Source organism: Alosa sapidissima, chromosome 12, assembly GCF_018492685.1.
Source record: "Alosa sapidissima isolate fAloSap1 chromosome 12, fAloSap1.pri, whole genome shotgun sequence".
Lineage (NCBI taxonomy): Eukaryota > Metazoa > Chordata > Actinopteri > Clupeiformes > Clupeidae > Alosa > Alosa sapidissima.
Window position 1 is genome coordinate 31917651 of NC_055968.1, and position 25296 is coordinate 31942946.

Here is a 25296-nt window from a genome sequence, read left to right on the forward strand (position 1 = left end):
TTCACATCTCTCCATTCAACCACCCACAGAAACACAGACACATGAAATAGACAGGCGACCTTCACAGATCCCCATTCAACCACCCACAGACACACAGACGCAGACACATGTGTATATGTCATTCTGATAGTGATCTTCAGACATGTCACCACCTGTTTGAATGCCCAAAGGTAACCATTTGCATCCTGTGCGTTGGCATGACGACAGAAGCTGCACTCACCCTGTTGATTTCGCCCTCAGGTACGCCACGTAGCCGCGCATACAGGAACAGGTGCTCTCGACCTGTCAGCAAGTCATCGATGGCGTCGAACTGGGGACAGTAGCCCATGTTCTGGTGCACGTCCAGGATGTTACTGAGAATGCTGGTCGAGGAGATAGAATTGAAAAAACAAAAATGTCTCACTCTGAGCTCTCTTCCAGAGTCATGTGGATCCTATCCATGGAGGTTTAGATGTGGATGGTTAATGCTGCAGCTGTGGGTGTGTGTGCTGGGAGGTGTGTGTGTGTGTGTGTGTGTGTGTCTCACCTGTAGCCCGTCACAGCGGCGTCTCCTGAGGACACGTCTGTGTCCCCCGTCAACATCTTAAAGGTGGTGGTTTTCCCTGCGCCATTCACCCCCAGCAACCCGAAACACTAAGGACGTGTAAAAAACGTGGCTAAGCAAATACCATTAAACCATAAACAATAAACTCTACCTTCTATCTACTACCTAGGAATTTCAAGTTTCTATAACATTCTATAGGACACGCTGATGATGGTCTATGGCCAAAACGTGTTCGTTTGTTGAGACATAGTCCATTAAAAATGTAAGAGCAAACATGTGAGAGTGCGGTTTTCTACGTTATTCATAGGATTCCATGTGCCATCACACTTTAGTTGTTTGGTCACATTCATGTAGCCCACTGGTGTGTAGAACTAGCGCTCAACCTCACCTCTCCTGCTGGAACGCCGACACAGATCCTGTCCACAGCCGGCCTTTTCCTACCGACATATGTCTGCGTTGGGATGACAAAGACTTAGCTTGTTAACTGTTAAATCTTGTTAGCAACAGATGATAGTCCTGTAAACAACACTAGTAGTTCGGTACTGTAATTTCCCGCCCATTAACCAAGGTTTAGACTGTGTATACTGTGTATAAACCACATGACTGTGTTTTATGCAAATAAAAAAACTGTATGTTGACCACAGTGCCTAATAGCCCAATGACTCAGAATCAGATTGTGCTTTAATCGGAAAAAACAATGAAGCAAAAGACATGCATTCCCATGTTGCCAAATTAACAAGAAATGCCTGTACATTTACAAGGAAGAGGCTAATCCTCTTAGCACAATTAACAGGCCCAATCCCATTTGTAGCAGCAGCAGTTTGTCCTCTTAGCAACACAAGCAGTTAGCAGATAGTCTCTAAGGCATCAGGAACACTTGTTAGCTTCATTGGTGGTGCTTTGGCACTACAACGGCTTGAGAGTTTAAATCTCAGAGATTGCTACACTTCACTTCACTGACATGCTAATTGTATACTTACTACTGTTGTACTACAGTGCTGTTGCAATTAAACTGTCGTTAGCAGATCTTAGGATAAAAATTAACATCCATGTATCACCTGTGCTGCCATTTTCAACGTGTTGACGTGATCAGTAGGTGATATGTGACATGGGATAACAATAACCCTTCTCCAGGAGACTACCATCCACGTGGCCTACTGGTTAGCACTTCGGACTTGTAACCGGAGGGTTGCCGGTTCGAACCCCGACCACTGTAGGAACGGCTGAAGTGCCCTTGAACAAGGCACCTAACCCTTCACTGCTCTCCGAGCGCCGCTGTAGCAGGCAGCTCACTGCGTTGGGATTAGTGTGTGCTTCACCTCACTGTGTGTTCACTGTGTGCTGAGTGTGTTTCACTAATTCACGGATTGGGATAAATGCAGAAATCAAATTTCCCTCACAGGATTTTTTTTGTAACTGTGGTAGTGTGGAGCTGTATGTGTAACTGTTGTTTTTTAATTGCCAGAGCTGTGTATGTGTGATGCAGTGATCGTGAAGCCCAAGACAAATTTCCCCTTGGGGACAATAAATTATACTTTACTTTACTTTACTTACATTACAGCTTGTTACACATACTATGCATTTACTGTCGATGTCATCCGAGCACGCCTATCCCACTGCTCCTACCTTGCACAGGTCGCGGATGAACAGGATGTCGTTCTTGCTGCCGCCCGCTTGAATGCGCTGCCGCTCTCTGGCCACGTCCTCATCCTCGTCCTTCACTGGAGGCCCCTTGGCGTCCGACAACCTGGGAGAAAACAGTGCATTTGTTTAAGCTCCACTCCCAACGGAAATGTAAGTCTATGTAAGAACAACACAGCATATCTAGTCTCCAAAGCCTTAGGTTAACCTAAATTCTGATCTGAACTCTGAACAATGTGTGAAGAAGTTGTGAGATTAATGGAAGAAATATTTATGAAATAACTTAACTTAAGGCTAACTTAAGGCGTCTGAAGAAAGTACTAAAAGATAGATACAGCGGAAAGATAGATACAGCTGATTTTATGATTCTGACTTACCAGTGATTCAGGAAGAATCGGTATTGGATGAGAATGTTGAGGAGGAAATACACAAACCCCTCCACAGCCATGAAACACAGATTCTTTCCAACAAAGTCCCACTTGAACGGATCCATACTGTAGTCCTCCCCTACACAGTTCAAACAGCATTAAAAATGCTGTACCCCAGAGTGAACTATTGGGCAGTGACAATGGTGTGCGGTTTTTCACATTAGATCATTAAAATATGATGAACAATTAACATTAAATTCAACTGCGATGGTGAGTTTGCTTGTGTGTGTGTGTGTGTATGTGTGTGTGTGTGTGTGTGTGTGTGTGTGTGCTCATGTACATGGCCTGCATTCATGTGACTAACCAAAGCGTGCGTAGACCTCAGTGACTGCGTGGTTCATGGCCATATCTATGAGCCCTCTGCCCAGGCAGAAGTGGGGGAACACCAGCAGAACCTTCTTCAGGACCTCATTAAACGCCAACAGCGGCTGGTGGGGTAACAGAACAAGAAACATCACGCTCAAATTCAACAGTTAAGGGACCGGAATTTATACACAAACATACACATGGGAGTTTCATGGTTTTTGGTTGTTGTTGGTTATTTTTTTTTTTTTTAAAGAAAAAGATAAACACTGTCTCAGTAATTAAAGGTTGTATCAGCGATTTCAGGCCCAAAAAGGCCCAAACATAAATGATCACATTCATCTAATCTTTCCTAATGACCCGCTAGCTGTCTGCCCCATAAGCAGGCCGTCAAAAAAACACGTCTCTGTAGGCAGCCTAGGCTTCGAGATCTGTACACAAAAACAATTGCTATCAACAAGGGTTGGCAACCCACTCAAAGGCAAAATAAAGTGTTTCAACCAATAAACGACGAGATGCGCGTTTAGGAGAGTTTTAATTGCACGGGAGGGAGGGGGAGGGAGTAGCGAGCTAGCTCTCTGTTTTGTTTGAACATCAACAGAAGTGACGTATCCCCGCTATCGCTGATACAACCTTTAATGCTGTTGATATTATATATTACACAGTACTGTTGACATAACATATTACACAGTGCTGTTGATGCTGTTGATATTACACATAGCACAGTGCCTACACAAAACAAACACTCTCTGAGCCAACACTTTACCTGGTTATTCTCAAACAGCTCCAGAATAAAGGTAACAGCGCTGCTGTTGATGCCGATGAAGAGGTTGATGCAGGAGAGAGACACATAGGCCGTGCTGGGAACGCTGAACAGGTACGACACAGGGTACATCATCGGAGTCACCGACCACCTGCAGAGAAACAATTGCACACACACACACACACGCACGTACACACGCACACGCACGCACACACACGCACGCACACACGCACACACACGCACACATGCACACACACATACACACACGTGCGCGCACACACACACACGCGCGCGCGCACACACACACACGCGCGCGCGCACACACACACACACACACAGATGAGAATTCAGTTATTTACATGGCCTCAAAGCAAGGAAATAAAATGATCTATTTTCAATATTAAATGGCCTGGCCCACAGTGCCATTAAACGTTATTTAGTCACATAGGAAATTAGCTTGACATTGCCAACTCATAGATGTAAAGTAATTCAGTTGGGAGACAAGTGAATGTCCAAAGTTTCAGGAGTCAAAGTGTGCTGATAGCACGGCACTCACCCATACAGAAGGAGAAGAGCCACTAGGGCTGGAAGGTTGCTAGGTGATGTGTAGCACTTCTTGTCAAACGCCACAAAGATGCCCACCACTATAGCAGTGCTGACTGAGTAGTTAATCTGCAGAGGAAAAAGTGAACGCAGAACATAGTTTTGTTCATGGTCGTAGTTCTACACGAGTCTGCACAACACACGTCAACAGTACTGTATGTGCACAGAATTACAGAAAGACTCAAAAACACAGCTTTCCAATATACGGACAAGAACTTTTACTCAAACATCACACCATACAGACCACACAGAGTATACTGGTAACTCAAACATGACACAACAGTGCAAACTATGAGATACAATTTACTGTCAATGAAGGCATCATTCAGACACCATACCATATCCCAGAAGAAGTTGGCCACCCAGTAGACCAATGGGCTGACACCGCTGACAAACTGCAGGTGCTTGGCTTTTGTGACCCGCTCCTGAATGAGGTAGAGGATGAAACTGGCCGGGATGAAGGACATAGCGAAGATCACACAGATGGCCACCACGGCATCCACAGAAGTCTTCAGGCTGGGGTAGAGAAGAGGGACATATAATATAAACATATGATGCACACTATAATCAGAATCAGAAGCGAATCCGCCATTGAGGGAACAGGGGCATGTCTGACATACTGTCCTAGTAATGGTGGGCAAAAGAGCTTTGATTCACAGTGAAATGTGTTCAGAGCAAATAAAAAAAAATTATGACATTTTTTTCATTAAATGAATTTTCATATGATAGGATAGTGAAGAGACTGTCAGGAAGTGAGTGGGAGAGAGAGATGGGGTGGAACAGATAATGACCCGGGTCTGACCTGAACCAGTGAGTGAGAGATGGGGTGAGAACAGGATATGACCCGTGTCAGGAAGTGAGCGGGAGAGAGAGATGGGGTGAGATCAGGAAATGACCTGTGTCAGGAAGTGAGCGGGAGAGATCAGGAAATGATCCGGGACAGGAAGTGAGCGGGAGAGAGAGATGGGGTGAGATCAGGAAGTGACCTGTGTCAGGAAGTGAGCGGGAGAGATCAGGAAATGACCCGGGACAGGAAGTGAGCGGGAGAGAGAGATCAGGAAGTGACCCGTGTCTGAGTTGGACCAGGGCCTCTATGGGTACTTGGACTCGAGTGGTACGGGTGCTGTAGCTTGTTGCCCCACAGCGTTCCCATATTTAGAGCCATTTAAACAGACCCTGTTTACATTTGTTTTTAAAATGTGTTCTGGGAGTTCCGATCACAAGTGGTCTGCTCTAAACAGTCACCCAGGCGCATTGTGGTCCGATCACTCAAAGCACTTTTTACGAGGTGGTCCAAGACGCATTTGACCACATATCTTTTGTAGCGTAAAAGCTAATGCGTTCTGACGAGTCCCGGACAATGGGAGTTCTAAGTACAGGATAAGTATATATCCTCTTTTTACTAATCAATTTGACTTTGGCAATAGCGGCATCTAAACTCAGTTGGTCAGCAACGTCTCTGGCCGTACTCTGGCTATGCACCTGGCTGTGCACCTTGAGGACCACTTGTGATCGAATCACCCAAGATGCATTCTAAAAACAAATGTAAACAGGCCCATAGCGATTCCACTGAAATCTGGACTCCACTGGTGTCCACACTCACACAGTGACCTCTGACAGCTGGTCTTTGGTGAGGTTGAGTGGGTGGTTGATGGTGGTGATGCCGTAAGCGTTGGGGTTAGCGTGGAAGGGCAGGTGAGCCCTCATGATGGCGTTGTTGGCCACGTTCAGGAAAGACACCATGGCGTGCCACCCTTTGTTGTTGTACCACACCTGAAACAAGACAAACATAGTGATAAAGTGAAGGGGTTGATTATACACACCCACCTGCCATGCACACACACACACACACACACACACATATACACACACACACACACACATATACACACACACACACACACACACACACACACACACACACACACACACACACAAACAGGGAGAGAGAGATGACACACACCCTTTACATGAAAACACACACATCTAATCACTCACCTTCACATTATATTCACTCTCCATGTATCTGAGAAATGTGCCAAAGTCTCTCAGGGCGAGCTTTGTGTAGTCACCCTGAAGAACAAATTTCACCGCCACAATTTGTAAGTGTGTGAAATGTGAACTATTCATCTAAACAAACACCAGCTCATGCATGTATGTTTCTGATATGTTGCAAAGGCCTTAAAGGAGAACTCTGGCCATTTTCACATAGATACTACCTAGCTCTAGTTGCTGCATCTTTAAAATCATGCCCCCAGAGTGCAGCAGTGTAGCTGCCTGGCTGCTCTAGCTGTTGGTAACTTGAGCTAGGTAGCACTCATTTTCTTTCTGTTGTTTTTTTCATACCGACTGTACTCGGTGACCTTGAGAAAGAGCGCTCTATGTGAAAAATGAGTTCTCCTTTAATCTATTTATCGTACCCCCGTGACATTCATCATGCGGCTGAGCTGGTTGAAGACGTTCTGGATGGTTCTGGGGTCCACATTGAGGATGGGCAGCTTCCCTCCAACAGAGATCCCACCGTACCTGAGAAGAGAAAAATCCAAAATCTCCGCCTGGATTGCCTCAAATCTATCATGCATCAACTGTGTACAGTAGCTCCTTACGAGCATGCAGAATGACCAATTCACTCAATGCACTTGTGTGTTGCTATGTTATATTATTATGCCTGACGAATATCCAGGGTGATCGAAACATATGATCGAAACATATGTTACACTTTACTTGACAGTATCGACATAAGAGTGACATGACACTGCCATGAACGTGTCATAAACAAGTCATAAACTTCTGTTATTAAGTGACATTCGTTTTTTGTCATAACAAGTTAGGGTTAGGATTAGGGTTAGGGTTAGGTTAGGTTAGTGGTTAGGGTTAGGGTTCATGTGTCATGACAGTGGCATGTGTTCATATGTCGATACTGTCAAGTAAAGTGTTACCAAATGTTTGCTCAAACTGCTCATGGGTTTGCCAAGGCCAAAAGTGAAGAATCTTGTTGGGTATACTGTGAAATTAACAGAAGGAGAGAAGAATGAAATTAATTTTATTGAAACTAAAATGTTACCTCTGTTCGTTCACCCAATACTTGCTCTTCAAGCTGTAAGGGAAGTAAATGCAACATGAGTCAAAACATCTGAGCAAATAACATCAACTTTGGTAATTAGGGTTCAGCTTCAGGCTCACCTGGTGCGGATGAGAGTAGGGTATGTCTTAACCAGGAAATCTGAGATGTTCCTGTTGGTCAGATCCAACATGGTGTCCCCTGAGCGCTCGATTCTCTGCATGAAACATAGCACAACATCTGGTCAGTTCATACTGAAACATAGCACAACATCTGGTCAGTTCATACTGAAACATAGCACAACATCTGGTCAGTTCATACTGAAACATAGCACAACATCTGGTCAGTTCATACCGCAGGGTAACACATGTCGGATACGTATACCCTTACAGGCAGAAACATGTCTCACACATGCACAAAATGTTGGATGATTGGTTCATTTTAACCACTGTTTGGTTTGTGCATTTTTATTTATAATTCCGCTCTCAGCCTTCCACTCCTCCCAAACAATCTCTCTCTTTTCTTTCTTTCTTTCTATCTATCTTCCTTTCTCTTACCTCCTCACACACACACACACACACACACACACACACACACACACACACACACACAAACCAACTTCAGCGAAAGATAATCACCCACGTGCATACGTGCATGGGTCAGACTCACCTGCCGTGGGGGCAGTCCTCCGGCTCCTATTGGACAGATGGGTAGCATGGTCAACTTCTTATTGGTGCTGCACTGACAGGTGGGGGAGGGGTTTAGTGCGTTCCACTCTGGGCTCATGAGGATGTTGCTGACCACTGGGTCCACGGAGGGGACGGCCCACTCCGTGGTTAAGTTGCTACAGGTGAGGTTCCTACGGACAGGAGGGAGTTAAGTTAAGTTAAGGGCCATTCACACCATGAACAATACCTATAAAGATAACCTGACAGGCAATCAGAATCTATCAGATTTTTCACATCACAGTCATGAACATGAGGAGTTTCCTTATCGGGATGCTCATTTCATTATAGTAACGTTTATCATTTCCTTATCGCTTTGTCAGTGTGGATGCTCATATCGTTATAGTAACAGTTACCATTCCTGGTATAAGTAAGTATATATACTCTTTTGATCCCGTGAGGGAAATTTGGTTTCTGCATTCCGTGAATTAGTGAAACACACTCAGTGCACAGTGAACACACAGTGAGGTGAAGCACACATTAATCCCGACGCAGTGAGCTGCCTGCCACAGCGGCGCTCGGGGAGCAGTGAGGGGTTAGGTGCCTTGCTCAAGGGCACTTCAGCCGTTCTTACTGGTCGGGGTTCGAACCGGCTACCCTCCGGTTACAAGTCCGAAGCGCTAACCAGTAGTAGGCCACGGCTGCCCCCCAGTAGGCCACCCCTTCTCGGCTGGTGAGGGCAGCTGTGGGCTTTTAATGATGTCTATATGAATAGGGACTGGGACTGATAAGTACTGTCTAGTATGTAATCTTCTCTTATATGTTTTGGGAGATGTAAATGTTGAAGTGGAAAGGTGTTGCGGAATAGAATTTCCTCCCTGGGGACAATAAATTACTAAAAAAACTAATGTCAATCAGTTGTCAGTTGATTAGCTAGCACAGGAAGACAACAGCATGAACCTGTCTGTTTCCCATGGATAGGGCCCGAGGCTAAAGCTAATGATACATGGGGCAACTTTTTGAGCAATGTTGCTGGGCAGTGTTCCTCATTATTGTGGTTCTGGCATGTTCCCATTGATATTTGCCAACAATTTCTTTTCTGGAGAACTCTAATCATTAGTTGGCAAATCGTCATGATCATCCTACCCCAATAAATGGAACTGGTTTTGTGGTTGCTGAGCAACACTGCTCAAAAAGTTGCTCCATGTATTATGACCTTATTTGGGTAATATGAACTCCACTCACCCCAGCGGCTCATCCACCATGCACCGTGTCCCCATGCCAGGTGGGCTCATGAGCACTTGAACAAAGTGAGTCATTTTGGGATGAGTTGGCCTCTCGTTACTGAGTAACAAAGACACAAAGACACACATGAAAGTCAGTTGCAGCAGGAGAGGCAAACAGTGTCGTTTCTTGGTGTTTTATGCCCCCAACGTTGTCTTCAAGGTAGCGCTGCCTGGAAGGCGTTATGGTTAGGCATGGGTTAAGGTTAGGTTTAGGATAAGATGCCTTTAAATCGGCGGTGGCAGCACTGCCTGAAAGACTACGTTGGGGGCATAAAACACCATCGAGCAACAGTGTCAGTATAGTACAGTAATTTCCTGTGTATTAGCCACATTGTGTATAAGCTGCAGGACAGTGTTTTAGCAAGTTAAAAGAAACAAAACCATATTAATACCATATTAACTGCCCCCGTGTATTAACCTCATAGCTGAAGAAATTTTGCAAAATAAATGTATAAGCCGTGGCTAATAGTTGGGAAATTACGGTAGATGCTGTTATAGCCAAGTCAAGTGTATTTATATAGCGCATTTCATACACAGAGGTCATTCAATGTGCTTTACATAAACAAAAGCAAACAGGAATAGCTAATAAAAGCATAGAAGGGCAATAGTCAAAGAATAGTTTAAAAAGTAAAGAATAAAAATGAAAACATAAAACACACAAGGTAATAGTACATAAAAGGACAATAGTTTAAATGTGTTTTAAAAGTAACAATAATAATAATAATAGTAATAATAATTAACACAGAATGATTACACAGCAATAGTGATAATAGCCTAACATCCATTGAACAGCAGCACTCTATGGAGTGGAACATCATAGCCTATAGATGAACTCAGTACAGTGACATGAAGACATGACCTTGTAAAGGACACACTATATTTGCACTTGTGGCAGCCTATCAGATCTGTGTCCTTATAAATTTAAGACATTGTTAGGGAAAGGAACCTTTACCTATATAGGTGGAGTTCAGTGGAACAAGTTAGACTGGCAAATTAAAGTCATTCCCAGCCTGAACTCTTTTAAAAAGAGAATCAAGGCCTGGTTACTAGCGAGGGTCGCTGAATAGAACAGGGGGGCAGGTACCGTTTTTTTTTAAAATTATTATTATTTTTATTTATTTAAGAAAAATGTGTTTATGTTATGTCATTGATTATCACACACTTTGTGCGTGTCTTGTCTTGTACTGGTGTTATGTGTTGAGGAGCACAATGGAAATAAGTCCTGGACTTTATTGTGTTTTTATCCTTTATTGTATGTGTAAGGCATTCTTGATACAATTAAATAAATCAAATCAAATCAAAAAGACATGACAAGAACAGGGCTCTGTTGGTCTTGAGTGGATTGAGGGTGCTGACCAGCGGAAGAGAAGAGAAGCGAAGGAGAGAAGGATGGAGAGAATAAGATCAATTTGGGAGAAGGAAAAGCCCAAACCTGAAGAAGGTGATTTGCGGTCCATACATCCAGGGTGTGAGGGTCAGGCTGGGGTGCTCCCCAAATGGAGGGACAATCGTGGTGAAGATCAAAGCCACCAGCACAAACGTCGCTGGCAAAATAATCTGCACAAATAATCAGGAAAAAAAGGAGGGGGATCAGTATTGCAGGCATTACTTTACAGTGGCTATAAAAAGTCTTCAGCTCCATGCTAAAGTTGACTAAAAAGAGGAATAAAAAAAATCATCTTTTGGAAATGGATCTTAATGCCTTAATTTAAAAAAATGAGGAAAAATCCAACCTTTAAGGACACCAATTTTCTTTGTGAATGAATAATGTATCGTAAATAAATAAATGTTCTTCATTAAAATACAGGGTGTATGTGTGTGAGTGTGTGTGCGTGCATATGTGTATGTGTGTGAGTGTGAGTGTGTGAGAGAGATTTCATTTTGTCGGACATTTCATTTTTTTTCCAGCCAATGTCCGGTAATTACCGGACAACGGAAACCATGGTGTGCATGTGTGTGTGTGTGTGTGTGTGTGCGCGTGTCTGTGTGTGTGTGTGTGCGTGTGTGCGTGCGTGTGTGTGTGTGTGTGTGTGTGTGTGTGTGCGTGTGTGTGTGTGTGCGCGTGTGTGTGTGTGCGCGTGTCTGTGTGTGTGTGTGCGTGCGTGTGTGTGTGTGCGCGTGTCTGTGTGTGTGTGTGTGCGTGCGTGTGTGTGCGCGTGTCTGTGTGTGTGTGTGTGTGTGTGTGTGTGTGTGTGTGTGTGAGAGAGAGAGATATGGGAGGATGTGTGTCCACCTGGGCGAGGAAGTCCTTGTAGCTGCGTGTGGAATGGTGGAGGCGCTTGACCAGCAGGGCGTGGAACTGCTTGATGATGAGGCTCGGGCCCTTCACCTGCCTGGACCCCCGGCCAGCATTGCTGTCCGTCTCTGCTGCATGAGGCTGCCCATTGGCATCTACACCTAGCGCACAAAGGTCAGAGGTCAGAAACATGCGCTGCAGCAAGGGTTCTCAACCTTCTCTGCTTTAAGGACCACCTATTCGTACTTGTAACAGGCCAAGGCCCATTAAAAAAAAGTTCCCCAACGTTTCATAGTTAAAGTCTGTTTTAGTCCAGTCATTTTATGAAAAAAGGTTGAACTAATTGCAACAGAAGAAAACTTAACTGATTTTGTTGAAATTGTTTGTTAACATGTGCAAACAGGGCATAATGTAATTACGTATAGCTAATTTGTATAAATACCACAACAGAGCTAATAGACCAGGCAAAGGTCTGACCCAAAACTAATTGCAACAGAATTTATTTTCACGTTTTTATATTTCAATTGGTGATCTAGACACCATAGTAAAAGACCATGAAAATCCAGTTGGTGAAAATATGTTAAAATGAGGGTTGTTTTATGCATTATTCTTCAGCAAATACTGACAAAACTGTAATTAGAATGTTGTAGAATACACATTCTAAAGAATATCTGACCCCATCTAACTTAACACGGAATTTTATAATCTTGCATTGTTGAGGAACATTCTTTTATTTTCAAAGACTGAATTTCTTTGGCTTATTTCAGACTGGTTTGTTGCAAAATTGGTGTCTATTTTTACATTTTGGCCCTTTGAATCAATGGAAATGGTTGTTGACTCTTTAAATAGAGCCAGTGTGTTTTTGCATGTAAGTGTTCCACAAAGTTCAATCTGTTACACATAGTTGAGCATTATTCAGCCTAGGAAAGTGGTTTTGGTGTTTAATCTGATTTAGAGGTCACTGAAACATACAGTATATCACACTAAAGTATCAGTCCATCATTTTCCAAGACTAGAGGAGATATAACACCATTTAAGACATTTCCCATCTTCCTCCATGCCATGCACAATACATGGCCCTCTATTCTGTAAAGGTGTAAAGTGGATACATTTTGGCCTATACTGTCCAGGGAAAACAAATTAAACACCATAAACTATATATTTTCTATAAGCATATACCCTCTAGATGAGATATAATACCAGTTAAGACATGTATTATCTTCCTCCATGCCTTGGACAATTTGTTTGTCAAATGTTGCAATTAGTTTTGGGTCACTATACATTAGCTATACATAATTACATTATGCCCTGTTTGCCCATGTTAACAAACAATAAAAAAAAAAACGTATAATACATTTTTTGTTTGTCTTGATGTAAGTAATCAACTCAGTAATTTTCATGGTGATATGTGAAGGTTAATTTTTTTCCCCTATTTGCGTGAGAAAAATACTGTATAGGCGCATGAATAGGGTACATTTAGTGAATAGGCGCTACTGTATAGGCGCATGAATAGGGTATATTTAGTGAATAGGCGCTACTGTATAGGCGCATGAATAGGGTACATTTAGTGAATAGGCGCTACTGTATAGGCGCATGAATAGGGTACATTTAGTGAATAGGCGCTACTGTATAGGCGCATGAATAGGGTACATTTAGTGAATAGGCGCTACTGTATAGGCGCATGAATAGGGTACATTTAGTGAATAGGCGCTACTGTATAGGCGCATGAATAGGGTATATTTAGTGAATAGGCGCTACTGTATAGGCGCATGAATAGGGTATATTTAGTGAATAGGCGCTACTGTATAGGCGCATGAATAGGGTATATTTAGTGAATAGGCGCTACTGTATAGGCGCATGAATAGGGTATATTTAGTGAATAGGCGCTACTGTATAGGCGCATGAATAGGGTATATTTAGTGAATAGGCGCTACTGTATAGGCGCATGAATAGGGTATATTTAGTGAATAGGCGCTACTGTATAGGCGCATGAATAGGGTATATTTAGTGAATAGGCGCTACTGTATAGGCGCATGAATAGGGTACATTTAGTGAATAGGCGCTACTGTATAGGCGCATGAATAGGGTATATTTAGGTCTTTTTTCTAAACTTTCCCGTATTGGGATTCTTTGGGGCTTTTTCCCCCTTAATCAGGACATATTGAGGATACAAAATCAGTTAAGTTTTCTTCTGTTGCAATTTGTTCAACGTTGACTGGACTATTTTCTTCTCAAACTGAGAGCCTCGAATTGATGACGTTGTTTAAAGTTGGAATGAATGATATAGCCTACCACTGAATGAATGATATAGCCTTTGATACTGTTTTAAACTTTGTTACTCAAGTTTAAAATGGTTACTCTAAAACAATTCTATTATAGATTAGATTAATATTGTACTCTACTAAAAAAAAAAATAAGTTCTTCATATTTCGCAAAAAAATTAGCTTCAACTTGAAAACAGCTTAGCTTCCCGGCCCACTAGATTGTACTCTGCGCCCACTAATCGGCCCCAGCCCAGTGGTTGAGAAACACTGTGCTTCAGCATCTTCACCTTCAGCACACAGAACCTTCAGCACACAGAGGTCAGAAACAAACCCACAAGCAAAAGCACAGTTTTCTCAAGCCAACTTACAAATCGGCCTTGACTTGGCCAAAATGTACTTGCATGACCAAAGCCCAGAGACCATGGGCTCTAACTGAATGAATCGGTAAAGCATAAAGTCTAATGTGCCCAGAAATGCAAATAATGCTTGGTCCATGCATTTTTACACATAAGATATTACACTTTGCCATTATTTATGTATTTATTTTAATATCAGATAAAATCTTGTGTCCTGTCTTAAATGCTCCTTGTCATCTTGCATGTTTTTTTTATAAATGCACCAACTAGCTGCTTTGCTCCAGTTAGCTCTTTCCATGGTGCCAGCAGCAGGCAGCCCTGCCAAAAGCACTGCCTCTGAGCTCCAGTAGTGCTATCCATAGTGCCGCCAGCAGACAGCCCTACCAAAAGCACTGCCTCTACTCTGAGCTGCTGTGTAACAGGCAGGCTACACCAGGCACCTAACTGAAGCGTTCCACTCATGCAGCGTATGCTGCAACAATTAGCTTCCGGTATAATCAATGGAACTGGCTGCACCAGATGTGATAGCGGTGTGTACAATTCGAAAAAATGATACCAGTCTTGTAAAACTATTTTTATACTCTGCCAATGGAACGCTTCAAATGTGCAACTGGTGTAACCCAGCTGTAAGGGGTCTAACTCAGCGAATGGCTCGAGGAGTTGGAGCCAGGGGTCACCTTCATCGTCTGCCACCTCCTCTCCCTCCCTCTCTTTCAGGAGGCCACCGGCATTCCTCCGGCGTTCCAGAACAAACCGCTCTTAGGGACGCACATGGGACAAAGCAGGTGCCACAGCACAGCACAACACAACACAAAACAAACCAACATGTCACCACATATACACACACACACAAAAGAAGACATAACACACAGACAGATGACACATGACAAGACAGACTAAACACTTACAACACAACATAAATACTTATGATGACATCTATTATAATAACTTAAAACATTCAAAGAATGTTTTGGTGAAATGTGTCATGTCACACAAAAACACAGAGATCAAACAATAGCTCTAGACTTACAGCTTGATGATGTTTTAAGCCCCCAACGTTGTCTTCAAGGCAACACTGCCTGGAAGGCGCTATAGGGTTAGGCACCTAATCCTAACCCTAACCCTAACCCAATGCCTAACCCTAGCGCCTTCCAGGCAGCGTTGCCTTGAAGACAACGTTGGGGGCTTAAAACACCAAGAAACAGATTGACAGCGCATGGGGAAAGTGTATGCGTACTTGGACGTATGCAGTTCACTTACCTGCAGCGACAGGGGCATTGGCTCCCTCACTATCTGCAGTGACCTTAAGGAAAATCTGATGGAACAGAAACAAGCATGTAAACTCAACTGCAGCACACACTAGAACCATGCACAGACTGATCCTTATGAAATGAGTATTCTGCTGCAGCAGTGGTTTATCAAATGTATGAGCATTTGGAATATGTATAAGCTGTTGGAATGGTGTGTGTGTGTGTGTGTGTGTGCGCTTGTATTTGTGTATGTGTGTGTTTGTGTGTCTAGAGTATATGTGTGTATGTGTGTGTCAATATGTGTGTGTGTCTACAATGTCTATGTGTGCCTGTGTATGTGTCTATATGTGTGTATGTGTGTGTGTGTGTGTCAATACTGTATGTGTGTGTGTGTGCCTGTGTGTGTGTGTGTGTATGTGTGTGTGTGTGTGTGTGTGTCTGTGTACAGTATGTGTGTGTGTGTGTGTGTGTGTGTGTGTGTGTGTGTGTCAATACTGTATGTGTGTGTGTGTGCCTGTGTGTGTGTGTGTGTGTGTGTATGTGTGTGTGTGTGTATGTGTGTGTGTGTGCCTGTGTGTGTGTGTGTGTGTGTGTATGTGTGTGCGCCCACACCTCCTCCAGTGAAGTGTCCGAGATGCCAAAGCTGCTAAGCCCCATGTCGGCCAGCATCTCCTCCAGCTCTCGGAACAGGCTGGCGTACGCGCGCTGCTTGAAGCCCTTGTTGGGCAGCAGGTAGGTCAGCTCCTGGCCCACCATCTCGATGAGCTTGGCCTCGGGGACGTGGTGGAGGATCAGGCTAGTGATGCTGTCCACATCACCTGAGAAGAGCAGGGAGGGAATGCAATCATGGACAACAGGGCCAGTTAAGGCAGTAGAGCTGGCGTCAAATCCCTAGACTCTTCTAAGTTTCGGCAGTAGCAGTACAGGGGCAGTACTGTAGGTGGCAGCAGGAGGTATATTCAGCAATACCATTGCTAGGAGATGTGTTATCAATAACGAATTCTAAAGCCTCCTCCCCTCTCCTCTGTCACTCATGTGCGTTAACGTACAGACTCAGTATTCAACACTCTTAAAGGAACACGCCACCCAATGTCAGTAGTAATATATGTTCTTAACTTTCACAAGTTGAGTCATACTGTACCTAGTGTGTGTGCCTCTCTCTCGATCAGAGGGGAGGGGGAGGCTGAGGGGTCGATCAAGCATGGATTCTAAACTCTGTGGTGGATAGGATCTACAATTAGGTGTTAATTAATATTACTACGCTAGGTCGAAGTACTCCCAAGTCCTATTGCGCCACACATTGTAGTTCTCCTGTTTATTCGCTTGGAAAATCGCCACGTTTCATGTTGTGTGACCTTACACATTTTTATCAACTACTCGTGCAACTGTATTTAAGTAGGGAAAACATGGATGTTTTTGATTGCTGCTATCTTCCTCTCTCTATGGCTACGTCTGAGCCCGCTAGTATAGCAACATGCTAACACATTCGCGCCGCGCACCAGAGTGTTTGAGTGCACGTACCGACGGGAGAGGTATGACTCAACTCGTGAAAGCTAAGGTAAGAACATATATTACTACTGACATTGGGTGGCGTGTTCCTTTAAGTATTCAACTAATCTACATTTAACTGCTAATTCCCTGAAAAAACATAAAACATATTTCAACTAAATTGATTGATTGCAAACAAATACAAATCTAACTTTATGGTTTTTCATTGGAACCCTTGCTGCACAAATATTATTATTATTATTAATAACTAATAATAATAAGCTGTATTTGTATAGCACCTTTCATACACAGAATGCAGCTCAAAGTGCTTTACATTTGGAGCATGTAACATAATAATGGCAAGTGGACTGAAGCTAGCAAAAGACTGTGGGAAATGTGCAAAAGACTTTTTGGGAAATGTGCTAGCCTATAGCTAAAAGGGTGCAATAGGCTCACTGGTGTAACCCACTTCCAGTAAATCATGCTAAGCCAGGCTTGTGGTGTCTGACTGGGTTATTGCAGACACAGAGAAGAAAAGCATATGTATGCAAGTAGATGACAAATCTAAAACGTTGATGTTGACCACCAGTGTTGTGCGGTGAGTTCTTACCGTCCAGAGCTCTCTCCAGGTGCTGGGAGTGGCCCGTGCTCTCCTCTTTGTGGCGGGTGCAGGTGGAGCATGTGCAGGAGCACTCCGAGGCACAGTCGCAGCCATTCTGCAGAGAGACCACAACATCAGAAACACAGACACACACACACATACACAGACACACACACACACACCAGGGTTGTGCACAAATCGAATTGCAATTCTGCTTCCTGTTTGCTACCTCAATTGAAATGCAAGTGAAATTCAAGAATTGAATTGGAATTTAAGAGCCAGTTTAAATTCAATTCTGGAATTTTGCACAACCCTGACACACACACACACACACACACACACACACACACACACACACACTCACACACACTCCTCCTGATGTACAGTACATACATGTACCTGATGTACCAACATAAAGTAGCACGTATTATATTATATTATTATGGGATACAGCACTTATTATATTATATTATTATGGGATATAGCAGACACTTTTATCCCAAGCATCAGGGACTCACAACGCTGGGTTTGTTGTGTTTGTTGGATTTGTTTGTTGTCAAGGCTGACCAATTCTCAGGTGGGAACACAACCCCGCATCCAACAGTACCTCTCTACAGTGATGCACACCTGTTCCTCTCACCTCTCTACAGTGATGCACACCTGTTCCTCTCTCCTAGTCCACACCTTTCTCTGCTATTCTCACCTCTACAGTGATACACACCAGAGGTGCGTTCAAATTCGCAAGCATAGGCGAACGTTTGCAAGCGTTTGCAAACAGTTTTCCGCTAGCCTTGAGTTTTCGGCGAACAGTCTGCAGAGGTAGTTCTCTGCGAACATACAGTGGAACTGGACGTGAGTTTGACGAAGGCAACAATGCAATTACCATTATAATGGAATGTTAACACCAAATTGTTCAAATTGAACTGTTCAAAGAAAACATGTTCACCATGAACGTTCGCCACTGTTTGCCAAATTTGAACGCACCTCTGTTCTGCTCTCCTTGGCTATCCTCACCTCTACAGTGATGCACACCTGTTCCTCTCACCTCTACAGTGATGTACACCTGTTCTTCTCACCTCTACAGTGATGCACACCTGTTCCTCTCACCTCTACAGTGATGTACACCTGTTCCTCTCTCCTCTGCTGATCTCACCTCCACAGTGATGCACACCTGTTCCTCTCTCCTCTGCTATTCTCACCTCCTTCCTGGTCTGCGGCTCCTTCACACGGCGCACTAGGGTCAGGTAGAAGCCCACGCCGAAGCAGTTCTTCAGGAAGAGTGGAGAGCCGGAGCAGTGAAGCTTGCCCTTGGAGATGATGGCCACGCGGTCACTCAAGAGATCAGCCTCGTCCATGTGGTGGGTGGACAGAATCACTGTCCGACCTGAAAGAGGGAGAGAGAGAGAGAGAGAGAGAGAGAGAGAGAGAGAGAGAGAGAGAGAGAGAAAGAGAGAGAGGGGGGAGGGGGTGGAGAAACGTTTGACATTAATAACCACTTTATTGAATCTCAGATGATTTGCTGCACTCCTGCAAATGATATACTGTATGTGCATAAAATAAAATAAAGAATGATTAAAGTAGTGTACATAATTATAGTTGTGCTGGATAATCTGTTTGGCAGCAATAAAAAACAGGGTTTAGTCAGCCTAACTGACGGATATTGTCGTTTACATGGGTTAATTTTTTTTCTTCTATTACTAGTAACTTGGTTGGAGATGTTGATATTGGTGCCTTGCTAAAGAAAGGTAGCCTACATTCAAAAATAAGAAACTGCCAGACATCTCAGATGTGTGTCAAGTGCTCCTTTCGTGAGACAGAAAGCAGAACTGAATATCCCTCCTGCATAGCTATCTTGCGTGGGCTTTAGCGGGCGGAAGCAGAACTGAATATCCCTCCTGCATAACTATCTTGCGTGGGCTTTAGCGGGCGGAAGCAGAACTGAATATCCCTCCTGCATAGCTATCTTGCGTGGGCTTTAGCGGGCGGAACCAGAACTGAATATCCCTCCTGCATAGCTATCTTGCGTGGGCTTTAGTGGGCGGAAGCAGAACTGAATATCCCTCCTGCATAGGCCTAGCCAGAGCCATATAAAGGTAGAGTTGCGACAACTCCATTGACGCTAATGTTCCATTTTTTTTCAACAATGGCGGCTAATGGAAGCCTCAAATAGTTCCCGAAAGTTAACAATTTATAATAGCAGCAGTGCAGTGACTGTTTGTAGCCAACATTTCAGACTCAGATTTACATTATTGGCTCATCCGAATAATAATAATAATAACAGTAACAACAGTAATAGTAGTAAAGTAATAGTATTAATAACCTAATTATAATAATAAACTATTTATGTATCGACTATGACAGCTTTTCTGCTGCTCAGTTTTTATCAGTTCCTTATCAAATAAATTAAAAGAGGCTAAAGCCCAATAAATGTGCCACACATGATAACCTAATATAAGATAAACCTTGCCTATACCATTTCAATTAGGCAGCACTAGGCAACACCACAAACGAGCTGTCATTAAGTTTTTGAGTTTGTAGCCTACAATGACGTGACGTGTCTTGGGCATTTAGCTTTACCATCATGTCAACATAGTTGTAACGTTATGCAATGCTCATCTAGGCTATGGATTTAAGTGGTTTAATTTTAAAAAGGGCAGCAAAAGTGGGATAAAGTGCAACTGCTTCCCCAAAACAATTCCTCCATAACTGTGGATTTAATCGTTTGATATGTGGATAACTTTCAGTTGACTAAACACATAAAAGGTAAGATTTTGTTATCACAAAGCTAGCTGGTTCGTTAAATATGGCGAAGCATATTTACAGCCAACTTTGTAGGCCTACTTGCAGCAGTGAAACTGAGTTTGTTGTTAACATTGTTGGTAACGTAAACGTTTCTTCAGTTAGGAGCAGGACTGTTTTTTTTATTTTGCATTCATTTTCATTGGCAAAAGCTAGCCTATGCATGAGAGAACCTAGATTTGAGGGAGCTGCAGCTGTTAGCATCTGCAGGTCATATTAACACAGCAGGGCACACTAGCCCAGTGATGGCTAGCCCAGTGATGAAGGATCGTGTAAAATCCCCATCCCCAGAAAGTTTCAAACCAAGCTTGCGCTGATGATGCATGATCACTGATCAAATTGCTATTTTCTGACACAATGCACACCATTTCCAGGTGCTCACCTGTCTGAATCTCAAGCTCTTTAGCCTAGCATCTGCTGTTCACAGCACGGTGAATGACAAACGATGACAAAATGCTGTTCATGTTTATGAGTTCATATCCTGGTTATTTATCGAAGGACTTACATGTCACGTTTTATATTTTATTATGATCACTCGCATTACCATGGGGTTACTAAATAGGTAGGTCTAATGCTACGGTTAACTTAGAATGCCCACCATTACACTGAAGATGTTAAAAAACTTTTAAACTTTTTTTATTCTGCCGCGACTATAGGCTAGGCTTGGCTAGGTAATTCGCTCATTAGCTCAGATCAGTGACTACCAGAGGAAACGCGGGGTAGAAAGCTCAAACAAGTAATGTTAGACTGGCTGTGTTACAGTTTCTCGTTGCAATCAAAATTTCACAGGAGCTCCATGCGCTTTTGTAGGCTACACGCAGTCTCAAAAACACTGTTTACAGCTTTTCGAGTCACTGTACGAGGTCATTTATTTTATATAGCGATAATTTAGATACACTTATGGGGTGGGTGCAATAGCGTTTTCTAAAGAATCTCTTCTTTTGTACAGAAATTAATATTAAGTGACACATACGTAAAAGGGCGGAAAAAAACGTCACCTTATATAGCAGGCTAAGATATAAGGTCTGGAATTTAATTTAATATTGTTGTAATGGTAGGATAACTACATAGTTTACACAATAATTACACTGTGTTATAAATATTGTATATCAATGCATTTATTGACTGTCAATTAACCAAAATCGTGGCTCTGTCTATCATTGAACAGTAGCCTATTTAATGCATTCTAATCCATTGTCAATCACTTCCTGGAACTATTTGAAGTTTACATGAACCACGTGACCTTAACGAATTTTGAACACCCATTGTCGCAACTCTACCTTTATATGGCTCTGGGCCTAGCTATCTTGCTTGGGCTTTAGCGGGCGGAAGCAGAACTGAATATCCCTCCTGCATAGCTATCTTGCGTGGGCTTTAGCGGGCGGAAGCGGAACACCATGTTACAGATGCAGGTGTGAGGGGGACTAAACATTACACATCTTTGCGGGAGCAGGACTGAAAAATCTGACCTGCGCAGACCTCTAATGCAACAGAACAATGTTGCCTGCTCTACCTGAGCGATACTTGAGAAGCAAGTCCCAGATGGATCTCCTGGAGTAGGGGTCAACACCTGACGTTGGCTCATCTAAAATCACAACCTTTGACCCTCCAACAAATGCCATAGCAACAGACAGCTTCCTCTGCATGCCTCCTAAATGATCATGGGTGAAAAAAAACATTATCAAAAACACATCATATAAACTATGACCATCATTCAAACACAACAGTACCCTGACTTACTCTTACAATATACACAAAATGATCATACAACCTACAATAACAATTCAACCAATGCACAATTACCACTGGCAAGCCAACATTAAGTGATGAAAGGCTCAAATCTATAAAAATCCATGAGAGAGCTTGTGATGTCCATCTATTCTAAACGCTACTTCTCAAGGTGTGAGGGATGGTCCGGCGCTCTTACCTGACAGGTTCTGTGCCTGGTCGTGACGCTTGTGAGGCAGCCCCAGATCCTCCAGCATGGACTCCACTTCCTGCTGTGCCTCGGCCGCAGGGCGGCCCTTCATCCTGGCGTAGAAGAAGATGTGCTCCTCCACCGTCAGACTGAGACGAGACACAGGAGCGCACTCATGAGACACAAGAGCGCACTTATGAGAAACTCAGGCCTTCATCTAACTGATCAACAGTGGAAACTCAGGCCTTCATCCAACTGATCAACAGTGGAAACTCAGGCCTTCATCCAACTGATCAACAGTGGAAACTCAGGCCTTCATCTAATTGATCAACAGTGGACACTCAGGCCTTCATCTAACTGATCAACAGTGGAAACTCAGGCCTTCATCTAACTGATCAACAGTGGAAACTCAACTCAGGCCTTCATCTAACTGATCCACAGTGGAAACTCAACTCAGGCCTTCATCTAACTGATCAACAGTGGAAACTCAACTCAGGCCTTCATCTAACTGATCAACAGTGGAAACTCAACTCAGGCCTTCATCCAACTGATCCACAGTGGAAACTCAACTCAGGCCTTCATCCAACTGATCCACAGTGGAAACTCAACTCAGGCCTTCATCCAACTGATCCACAGTGGAAACTCAACTCAGGCCTTCATCCAACTGATCCACAGTGGAAACTCAACTCAGGCCTTCATATAACTGATCCACAGTGGAAACTCAACTCAGGCCTTCATCCAACTGATCCACAGTGGAAACTCAACTCAGGCCTTCATCCAACTGATCCACAGTGGAAACTCAACTCAGGCCTTCATCCAACTGATCAACAGTGGAAACTCAGGCCTACATCCAACTGATCAGCAGTGGAAAGTAGGACATGTGTCAAAGGTGCTATGTGGAATTTTGTAGGTTTGGAGTTACAGACACAGACACGCAGACACACAGCACTCTCTAGCATTGACTTGCATTGTATTTAATACAGCAACTACACATGATACAATGTGTGTGTGTGTGTGTGTGTGTGAGAGTGTGTGTATGTGAGTGTGTGTTTATGTGTGTGTGTGTGTGTGTGTGTGTGTGTGTATGTTTGTATGTGAGTGTGTGTTTATGTGTGTGTGTGTGTGTGTGTATGTGTGTGTGTGTGAGGAGGGTGTTTTATATCACACATACTGGTTGAAGAGGATGTTATACTGAGGGCACATTCCCATTGACTGCCGGATGGTGTCCATATCTGTGCGGATGTCCTTGCCGTTGATGTAGGCGGTGCCAGAGGTGGGTGGGAACAGCCCAGTCAGAATAGACCTGAGGGGGAGGGGCATAGATAGATAGATACAGTAGATACTTTATTGATCCCTAGGGGAAATTCAAGTTGCATCCGCATCACAAAACAGAATAGGAGAGAAGCAGGCACAGGCGATGACAGAACAGTCTGCATTTGGAAACAATCAAACTATTAAGGCCCATTCACACCAAGAACGATAATGATAACGATAACTATAAATATATATTGTTCTCGTTAATATGAATGACGACGTTCACACATAAACTATAACGAACATGACATGAAGAACGATGTCGTTGGGGATCACTTTCAGAGCGATTTTCAGAACGATAAAAAGATAATAGTCAATCAGAACCCATCGTTGTTCAGTGTGAACGGTTTTATCGTTATGGTTATATTTATCGTTATGGTTATATTTATCGTTATCGTTCTTGGTGTGAATAGGCCTTTAGACTATTACTGGGAATTTACATCGCGAGCAACACATAAGCAAGAGTGAAATGAAAATGAATCAATTTACACAATTTACCTCCATCTTTAAGGTAACACAACAATGTGTTTATTTATGTGTATATATTTTTTTATTTATTTATGTGTTATATGCGTTCAAAAATAGAAGTGAAGCGTGAAATATGCTTTCTTCTACTATTAACGGCCATAATACACGCGTAAGGCGCTGCCAGTGTAAATTGACACACTGATTCTAATGGAATTCTATCGCTGATAACAGATGGGCGTCAGATGGTTCAAAACGCTTCAAAAACAGCTCTGATGTAGACTATTAGAGAACACAGATGCAAACTTGACCACGTGACCAAAAATAAACACAGGAACAAAAATGGACAGATTTTTAGGTGCCGCGTGTATTCATTCCCACAGACTGAGGTATAAGAAAAAAACGTACATGGTAGTGGTCTTTCCAGCCCCATTGTGTCCAAGGAAAGAGGTGATCTGGCCCTCGAAGAAGGTGATGTTGAGACAGTCTACGGCCGCCCGGGGGCTCCCAGGGTACACCTTGACCAGGTCCTCCACACACACGCCCATGGGCAGCCCCAGGGGATCGGACTCGAAGAAGGTGACTGGGAGAGGGAGAGAAGAGATAAGGAGAGAGAGAGAGAGAGAAAAGAGACGGAGACAGAGAGATGAAAATAGAGAGAGAGAGAGATGGAGAGAGAGAAAAGAGATAGAGAAAGACAGAGATAGAGAGAGAGAAAAGAGATGGAGAGAGAGAAAGATAGAGAGAGATGGAGACAGAGAGAAGAAATGAAGAGCAAGAGATGGAGATAGATTGTGCCAGATAAGAAACACAGATGTGAAGACCTATTCAACCCATTAGACTCTCATTCTTAAATCCTGCCATGGTCCTCCTGAATTATTAGTTGATTGAGCTGTTGTGTAAGACAACATACCTGGTTTTGTGTGTGCGTGCATATACTGTACATGTATCTAATAATCTATAATCTTGAATTTCCCCTGGGGATCAATAAAGTATCTATCTATCTATCTATCTATCTATCTATCTATCATAAAAGCAAGAAGTGTCTGTGTGTCCTAATGTCTGTGGCATGCATATCTCGATGACCGTTTGTCTGAGACTGATTTCAAACTTGGCAGGTGTCTTGCTACGGGCATGAGTAAGTGCAGTGCCAAATTTGACGTTGTTTGAATAAGAAATGCAAAAGATATCGTTAAATATATCGGTAAAAGAAGCACACATTGGCTTTCGCCGCTAGCCACTCCCCCTCCCACACAGCACTGTACTGTAAGCTACCAGTGAGGATAGAAACTTTGGCAGAACTGGATCAGT

At 43.3% G+C, this 25296-nt stretch overlaps 1 protein-coding gene across 4 annotated transcripts in view; it reads right to left on the minus strand.

Moving 5' to 3' along the window:
- LOC121724834 (retinal-specific phospholipid-transporting ATPase ABCA4-like) overlaps nucleotides 1-25296 on the minus strand; it is a 54476-nt gene that overhangs the window by 4583 nt on the left and 24597 nt on the right. For 3 of the 4 annotated variants that reach the window (XM_042111682.1, XM_042111684.1, XM_042111686.1), the window contains 27 exons: nucleotides 24394-24568; nucleotides 23378-23509; nucleotides 22216-22355; nucleotides 21802-21939; nucleotides 18689-18873; nucleotides 17499-17604; nucleotides 16013-16218; nucleotides 15411-15465; nucleotides 14828-14908; nucleotides 11528-11691; nucleotides 10727-10851; nucleotides 9254-9352; nucleotides 8013-8202; nucleotides 7466-7560; nucleotides 7347-7379; nucleotides 6703-6808; nucleotides 6281-6355; nucleotides 5886-6055; nucleotides 4621-4798; nucleotides 4236-4351; nucleotides 3683-3830; nucleotides 2918-3041; nucleotides 2563-2692; nucleotides 2171-2291; nucleotides 933-995; nucleotides 527-633; nucleotides 221-362 (listed from right to left, as the gene is read on the minus strand). In XM_042111682.1, the coding sequence (XP_041967616.1) occupies nucleotides 221-362; nucleotides 527-633; nucleotides 933-995; nucleotides 2171-2291; nucleotides 2563-2692; nucleotides 2918-3041; nucleotides 3683-3830; nucleotides 4236-4351; nucleotides 4621-4798; nucleotides 5886-6055; nucleotides 6281-6355; nucleotides 6703-6808; nucleotides 7347-7379; nucleotides 7466-7560; nucleotides 8013-8202; nucleotides 9254-9352; nucleotides 10727-10851; nucleotides 11528-11691; nucleotides 14828-14908; nucleotides 15411-15465; nucleotides 16013-16218; nucleotides 17499-17604; nucleotides 18689-18873; nucleotides 21802-21939; nucleotides 22216-22355; nucleotides 23378-23509; nucleotides 24394-24568 (3404 nt within the window). The remainder of the gene's footprint in view (nucleotides 1-220; nucleotides 363-526; nucleotides 634-932; nucleotides 996-2170; nucleotides 2292-2562; nucleotides 2693-2917; nucleotides 3042-3682; nucleotides 3831-4235; nucleotides 4352-4620; nucleotides 4799-5885; nucleotides 6056-6280; nucleotides 6356-6702; nucleotides 6809-7346; nucleotides 7380-7465; nucleotides 7561-8012; nucleotides 8203-9253; nucleotides 9353-10726; nucleotides 10852-11527; nucleotides 11692-14827; nucleotides 14909-15410; nucleotides 15466-16012; nucleotides 16219-17498; nucleotides 17605-18688; nucleotides 18874-21801; nucleotides 21940-22215; nucleotides 22356-23377; nucleotides 23510-24393; nucleotides 24569-25296) is intronic. The other variant, XM_042111683.1, reaches the window with a different exon arrangement.